Genomic DNA, 8,447 nt, shown 5'->3' on the forward strand with positions numbered 1-8,447 from the left:
TTTATCTGCAAAAAAATACCCTGACAATTTATTATTATAGATATACCTACTAGTGGCTCTGTGAGCTGTAGACCTCGCGTTATGCTTAGAAAATGTAAAAGTTAAAAATAATTAGGTCGTTGAGTCGTTATATAAAATTTGTAGATTATACAAGTCAGTTACGGCTACTAAACAATAATTAGGTAAGTATGTGAACAGTATTTATACGCAGCAGTAACTTACCGTGCCGCAGTACTTGATGTACAGCGCGTGCACTTGCGGGAAGCGGCTGATCGTCAGCTGAAAAATAAACGTACAGATTAATTTAATACAAGTGGCCAAAAATACGTTGACTAAAATTTTTCACACTTACAGTGTAGTGCATAATTATTCCAAGTATCCACCGGCCGGCATGCCCAAATACTCAAGAAATACCGTAAATTAAATTAGTCAGATACAGGCAAATTATATACATAAATAAATTGATATATAAATATTAGGTAAAGACACTCGGGGTTTGCATATAAACACAGAAGTAGGTACCTACCTACTTACATAGTCAACCGGCCGGCACGGCACGCAGCGAGCGCCTTGGATATTTGAATGACCTTGTACCTGCCTACATCCCAGGTATATCCTCTTTGCAGAACTATGCAAGTCTATTCTTTATTAGAATCTATAGTATATATATACAACAGTTAAAAATATTCATTCACCGGCATAAACGTCTCGAAAATACACACATACTAACCTCAAATTTAAATTTAGGCCATAATTAAATAATATTACTTACGGTTTCCATCCTTGTCTTTCGTGGCCATTCTAACGAGTCTTCTACTCCTGGCACTCATTTTTATTACACAGTGTCATTAACTTAGGATTCTAAACAAATTATTCACAACAATTATCAGAGCATCAAACGTTACATCGGCGCGTGAGTCGCAACTGAGTGAAGTTAGCTACGGTGCGAAGCTAGTATTAAGCGCACTTAGTTCATTCTGCCTGTACAACTACATGTTAACATTGCAATAAAGTTACATGCAAACCCTACTAAGCCGTTGTACATTTTTTTGGCTGAATGATATTGCAGCTTAATGAATACGTAGATCTTCAGACAAAACAATATAAAGATGTTTAGTATATTTAGCTTGGCATAAAATAAATAATTAGCTGGATAATCTTTTACGCAAATACCAAATATGTATACATAGAAGATACTTTTAGAATATACCACGGATATAATTTCATAAAATGAGTATGCAAAAACACATTAAAACCTGGTTACAGTTTTTACTTGGAGGAGAACACATGAATCATTGTGCTATGATACACATTTCAATTTCTTCCAGTACATAATGCTACCAAATCATCAATAAGTTGCCTTACGCTCGAGCTATCTTCGGAACGAAAGGTAGTATCAAAAAATGGGTTTTACCAGTTTGTAGAGCTTGAAAAATTAATTCTAATGGTCTAATAAAACCACTTTCGTCATAAAGTCACTTAACAGGTATTTGCAGTAATAGGACGATATATTAAATTACTATTAGCTAATTTTCAAATAAGAAATAAAGACTATACAGCAATTTATATAAAGTCAAAATAGGCTTTTAAATTTTAAATTATATAAAACTAAATACAGTTACCACAACGCTACTAGTTTTAATATCCTTTATATTACTATAAATTCATTTACTATCTAATTTTTCACACATAGTTTTTGGTAATAAAGACTGAAGTTACTTGACTTCTTTTTTTACCGGTACAGTCTTGTCAGTGGGCTTGACAGGAGGTTTCACCGTGGATCATTTTTTCTTGCGGTCCTGGGTACACTTAGGACAATACCACTTGCCTTTGGGCTTAATGTTAAGATCTACACAAGCGAAGTGGAACCACTCAATGGGACAGTCAGGGTTGTCACAACCTATCATTTCTCCATATGAAACTTGGTGGCAGAGGCAGTAAGTGGGCTCGTTAGGGTCGACAGGCATGTCGAGGACGTCACTAGGATGAGCCATGCCAGCAACCGAGTCCAAATCTGCATTTTCGTCTTGTTCCTTCACAGCACTGGCTATTGTAGTTGCACCTTTGCGCTGTGCCTTCTTTTTGGCTGCGGATCTGCCCGATGCGACCGCATCGTCCTCGCTGGAAGCTCCGACGCGCTTCTTCTTACCAGTGGTAGCAGCTGCCTTCTCACTCCCCTTATGCTTCTTCCTTCCTTTCTTAACTGTGGTGGTATTCGGCTCCTGGTCTGCGGCAGCTTGTTGCGCTGCGCGGGCGCTCATCACTTTCTCTTGAATTTCCGATTCGAAGCGAGCAAGGTCAGAGTCAAGGCGCCGTATGTGTTTGTCCACCAACTCGTAAGTCTGTATTGCGAGCTGCACTTTATCATCGCCGTATTCCTTGGCCTTGTTAAACAGGCCCTGTATGGTATTAACCTTGTCTTTCTTCATTTCCTCGTCCATTTTCGGAATATTGGGCAATAGTTCGTCTGCCATAAGATCAATTGTCCTCATTAACCCGTGTGCCCTATCATCGAGGTCTCGCATTAACTTGAAATTTCTCTGTAATTCTATCGGCAGATGTTGAAGACTGTCCAGATAGTGCTCTAAATAAAGTGCTGAAGTCATTTTGCAAAATTTCGTAACGACTCTGGGTAAGGATAGATTTCGATTCCAGATTTTGAAAAGCTTTACTGGTAGCTCACTTAATTAGCACCTTTTATATTTTAAGTCAATTATGTTATAACTTATAACAAATATAATTCACATAGAACTAAACTGAAACTTGTCAAAAACACTGCACTGAAAATTATCGGCATTTGCAGCAAGTAGCAAAATTACAAACTTTTCAGAATGAAAGGAATGCAACAAAAATGTCATGACTAGTCTATGGTAGCTTCACTTTCGCCTGTTTTTATACTGGCAATGTCCTTTCTTTTTCTTTTTATGTATTTCTCGTAACATTATTTTTGTAACGTTTAAGATAATACAATTATACTTGGTCAACCAGATCTTGACAGTAGAAAAAGTCGGCAAATTTGAAAAATGTAGGCGCGAAGGGATAGCGTCCCATAGAAAATTTGAATTTCGCGCCTTTTATTACTGACAAGATTTGGTTGACCAGCTATATATAAATTTAAGGAATCAACACAGCTTACAAATTCCGAGCTTACAACAATAACACGAAAGTAAATAATAAAATTTGGAAAAAGTAAATTATAGCTGGTCAACGGGACGATATCCCATCACGCGTACATTTTTCAAATTTGCCGCCTTTTTCTACTGACAAGATCTGCTTGACCAAGTATAATTAATTCAGTAATTATTCCACTGGCAACATTTATTGTAGGTCATAAACAAAACTATTTCCGGTAAAATGAGCGCGAAACTGAACGCTATTTAAGGTATTTAAGTCGCTTCATCACACACACAGTTCGCTAATGTTACGATTGGACACGTAGAAGGTACACGTCTACACGTACATAATTAAATTAATTAGTGAGTGTGTAAATGCGCCGAGTGTCGCTTGATTTTATGATAGAGGCACTGGACGAATAAAATATTCGAATGGTACACATCATATAACAGACTATCACATTTTAATCAAAATAATGTCAAATGTCCCACCTTTAGCATGGAAACTACTAAACCAATTTTGAAAAATGAGGTGTCAATGGAGTCTTCGGAGTTAAGTTAAGACTAAGACATTCTCATCCCGATTCCCTAGCTACAGCTCGAACCACTTACACAATACCACTATCAAGTGGACAAAAAAGTGTATCTCCAAACAGACACCACATCATAAGTATGAAGTTCAGAAACATTACAAGAAACCTCTCAGTAGGGAACAGTAGGTATGTTTCTATTTTATTATTGCTCTTCCTACTTTATATTTCTCAATTTTGCCGGCATGTTTAACCCTTTAATCGCCAGTCTGATATATAAGACATTACATATCCAGCTCATTTCGCCACAGTCTGATAAATAAGACAATGATTTGGTTTTTACAGCACATTTATAACTCCCGTAACTATGCCAACCTTACTCTGAGTGGTACAATTACTGTCGGTGGCGACACGAGCACGCTCGATCAAAAATTGCTGGCGGTTAAAAGGTTAGACAGTCCAGGTAGTTTTTAAAGGAGACGTGAGATGGAATAAAACCCAATTGCTATTAATTTAATTTAAATCATATTAGCAAATAAACAATTTATAAAATATTTTCTTGTTAGACGTAATGACATTGTTTCAGCTTTAGCTTAAAATTATAAACATTTAAGAAAAAATGCTAATAAATAATCAGCGCTTGCCAGTATTTGGCAAAATAAAGAGGCGTTTACATAATCTACATAATATAAAACATGCTTTATTTATTTTCTTACTACTATACTTTACATGGCTTAGCACTAATCGTGATCATACATACAGTACACTAAATCTATCCTACAGAGCGTTGCTCGTACTCCAAATAACGCAACGAAATATAATAAAAAAAGGCTTGATGCCTAAAAGTTTTGGAAACATTTATTACATTCATAAGAACCGAAGCTGCTCCGAGTTCATAAAATAGCCCTTCACAAGGACATGCGTCCACATGGGAAGTAAGGTAATAATTTAGGTGCTTCTAGTGTCGAAAATAGCTTAAATCCAATGTTGTAAGAAGAAACATAAAAATGGAAAATATGTTTACCTAGTTACACTACCATCATTACTTAGAAAAAATTTGGTACACATTCGTTGCTCTTTTTAATATTAAGATTATAAAATATTTGTATAGAGAGAATGCTGAGCAACAAAACACTTGGAATGCATATACTCATTACTCATTCTCGTTAGGATTGATCAAATGATCAGAAATAGTAATTCTGTTAAAAGGAGCTGTTCTGTTATTGTAAAGTTTGTCCACTGACATATTTTGATGCATTTTTACAAAGAATTAAGGCTGGCGTCCACTAGACTCGCCGAGGCGAATCGAATCGCAATAATTCGCCTCCTATATTTTCTATGCAACTGCGTCCATTGACGAAAAGCCGCGGCGCGCCGATTCGAATCTCCGCGCGTATTGCCCGTCAGGCGAATTTCTGCGGCTACGCGTTTCGACTCGACTCGGCGAGTCTAGTGGACGCCAGCCTTTACAATGAATAGTATTTACAATACAATTAAATGAGAATATTTTCCACCTATTATAAAATAAAAAGCAGGCAAATACGACGTCGCCTCGCCATCAGGGACCTAACCACATTCAAATGTGTCACACATTACTAATATTTTTGGTGTAACTCGTTGGTACTTTCACTAAATGAATACAAAATTCATTATAAAATGGAAGTTACTGATTTAACGTTGATCAAAATATACAATTGATATAATTGGCACTACATGTACAGGTCACATATTATATGAAAATACAAAATCGTACATACTTTTACTTTACTTTAAAAATGGAATCTTATATGTATACCTACCTACCTACTTGTTACGAAAAAAATCGGGTGAAAGTAAAAAATATGGATCATAAAAGCTGATCAGGAAATACTTAGTAAGAGATATATATTGCGATTACATAGATTTTAAATATTCATATCGACTAGCAACTTCGTATTAGTTATACATAAACTTTAAGTTTCGATAAAGCTTGCTTCTCATAAGTAAATTAAAAATCTAATCTCAAAACGTAATTTCACAACCGCTAATAAAAACAGATAAGGTCCAAGTGAAATGTTACAATGTTTTCAATAAGCAAAGCACCATTATATTACATTGTGCTGAGGTGGGTAAAGTTTGCTTTCCATAAAAACAATTACAGTACTATGGTATCACTAGTTATATCATAATTGACTCATAATAAGTCGAGGTTCTATTTGTCGTCTTTGCATTGGATGCAGTAACGGGAAAATGCTCCAATGTATAAAATATTTTAGCAAAACATTTGAGTTCATTCAAATATCCTAGAAATATGTGAAATTCTTGTATGAAATGGATTCCTTTCACATAACAACGCCCGTAAAAGATAATCATGAAGTTGCAAATTTTCCTATAGTTCGTTTTTTTTAGCATTAGAAAGAACTTGAAAGAAGGTAAGCGATCTTGACATGTCTTTTAATTGAAAACCGCTTTTTTTAAATCAGTAACTATTATTTATGAAAGCAGAAGAATATAAATGATCGTATTAGATTCATAATTGTTACATATTTGCCGTAACTTATTTTTAAAATGTGTTTTTCAATTAAAAGACACATCAAGATTGTTTACCTTATTTCTCATGCTAAAAAAATGAAGTATAGTAAATAACTCCATTTGCAATGGCGAAATTAAGGTAACAAATTTTAAAATCTCATTACAAACTCAGCCAGCCACCACATAGTAAAAGGTAAGAGTATATAATAGTTATTTTTAATACTAATACACTAGCTATTTTCGTCAGTACTATGATTTATAATTATATTCTGTATGTATACATAAATGTAAGTATTTTATAAATATTTGGTTTACAATGAAATAAATATTGAATCGCCCCTTAATTTATTCAGCTCCAATTTCTACGAGAACATTCATAAGACTAGCCGATAAATCGCCGCCCCGTACGAGAATAACATCAATCGGTACCGATCCGATACACAACATAGAGTAAATAAGTTATATAAATCGCGTTCACACACTCGCGCATCGCACCAAGGAACCTCACTCTACGGGCTCGCACCTCCACTATCACAAATATCATGCACGGAATGGGGCGGCACTACAGTCAACACTAACAACGAAACCGCGTCGGCGACGCGGGAGCCTGGCCGCTGGGGACGCCGGCCGACTAGGGCCGGTCGGCGTCCGAGCGGGTGTAATGCTACACGAGCGTCTCGTACTTGTCGAGCACGTGCGCCTGGTTGTCGTCGCCGTGCGAGCGCGAGCGCGGCCGCGGCGGCTGGTCGGCGGCGACGGTGGCGCCGGCGCTCTTGGCGCGCGTCTTCTTGTCGTGGCCGCACGTGCACGCCACCGACGTCTGCCGCTTGAGCGTCTGCGCGCGCGCGCCGGCCCACTGCGGGTCGAGCGACTCGCTGCGGGCGTACATCTGCCGCTTGCGGCCCATGGTCGCGTGCGAGAAGCCGCCGTGCGCGTGCCCGCCGTCGGACGCGGGCCGCAGCGACTCGCTCCGCACGCAGACGTTGCCGCCGGCGCGGCGGAACGAGTCCAGCACGCGCTCCTCGATCTCCTCTATGTCCTTCTTCTTCACGAGCCATATCTCCTCGGAGCCGCGCGTGAAGTAGCTCGACCCCTTGCTGATCTGGTACGACTTCTCTTTCGGCTTGGCCTTGCAGGGCTTCGAGTTGTTGAGAGCGGCGTCCTCGAACTTGTGCACGGCGCGGGCGACGTCGGCCTCGGGCGCGGGCGCGGGCGAGGCGACGTTGCGAAACGCAGTGCCGTGGGACGGGAACTGGTCGGCGATCTTGACGCCGAGGCTCGGCGAGCGGATCGTCACGTCGACGGGCGACGGCATGGGTTTGAATTCGGGCTTTATGATCTTTTGCGGCTCGGCCTTCTTTATCGGTTCCGCGGGTTGGTCGCGAGGCCATTTTGGCAGCGGCGGGCTGTTCTTCGATAAACTCTGCTGCCGCCCTAAAGTCGCACTTCCGAGTTCAAAGTGCACGTTATCCTTGAAGGGCGTGGCCGGAGGCGGGAGGTCCTCCTTGGGGTCCGAGCCGAGCCTCTCGGCGCGGCCGCGGCCCCGCACGGAGCCCGGGCGGGACAGGCGGCCGGGCGGCACGCCGGCATCCTCCGCGGCCTTCTCAAACTTCTTAATTTTATCCCCGACCCCGTTGGACTCCTCGTTGCCCGCGTCCCCGCCCCCGGCCACATCGCCCTCGTTCGCGTCCTTTTTAACCTCGTTTTCTATAATAACCCCATTATCGACCAGCGAAAGTTTTTCAGTTTTTAACGGCATCGGCGATTCTTTAGCGACATTCGATTCCTTAATAATCGATTTCGGAGCGGGCGGTTCGTCGTTCCTCTTAATTTTGAAAGCGGCCACGGGAGGAGAGTTCTCTTTCTGAGGTGGAACGATATTTTGCTTCGGGGGGGACGCGACTTCGGATTTCGGAGGGGACAGGACGCCGCTCCTCGGCGGAGGTACGACCTGCTTCTTAGGAGGCGACAGGATGCCCTTCCGCGGAGGCGAATCTGCACCGACCACGGACGGAGGAGCCTCCTTTACGACCGGCGACTCCGGCTTGGTTTTGAAATTGTGGACGGGTTCCTTAGTTTTCTGGGCTTGAATGTCGCGGCTCAAGAAAGAAGAGTTCTTTACGTAGCTCTGATCGTCATGGGTAGACTTGGAGGAGTCGATGGAGGAAGTCCGCGGCGGGGGCTTGGCTTGGCGCGCGGTCTGCTCGAGCTTGAGCGCCTGCTCGCGCACCGTGCCGCCGTTGTTGCGCTCGGGCTTGATGACGATGGCGACGCTGACGCCGGCGGGTGCGGT

The 8,447-nt window shown here is 41.3% G+C and overlaps 1 protein-coding gene across 1 annotated transcript; it reads right to left on the reverse strand.

The window, feature by feature from the left end:
• Positions 1 to 1,512: 1,512 nt before the first annotated feature.
• Positions 1,513 to 2,863, reverse strand: LOC134654213 (inhibitor of growth protein 5). Its single transcript, XM_063509680.1, has one exon. The coding sequence runs from the start codon at positions 2,604 to 2,606 to the stop codon at positions 1,782 to 1,784; it is 825 nt and encodes a 274-aa protein (XP_063365750.1). The 5' UTR covers positions 2,607 to 2,863; the 3' UTR covers positions 1,513 to 1,781.
• Positions 2,864 to 8,447: the final 5,584 nt, after the last annotated feature.

This window comes from Cydia amplana, chromosome 14, assembly GCF_948474715.1.
Source record: "Cydia amplana chromosome 14, ilCydAmpl1.1, whole genome shotgun sequence".
NCBI classification, from domain to species: Eukaryota; Metazoa; Arthropoda; class Insecta; order Lepidoptera; family Tortricidae; genus Cydia; species Cydia amplana.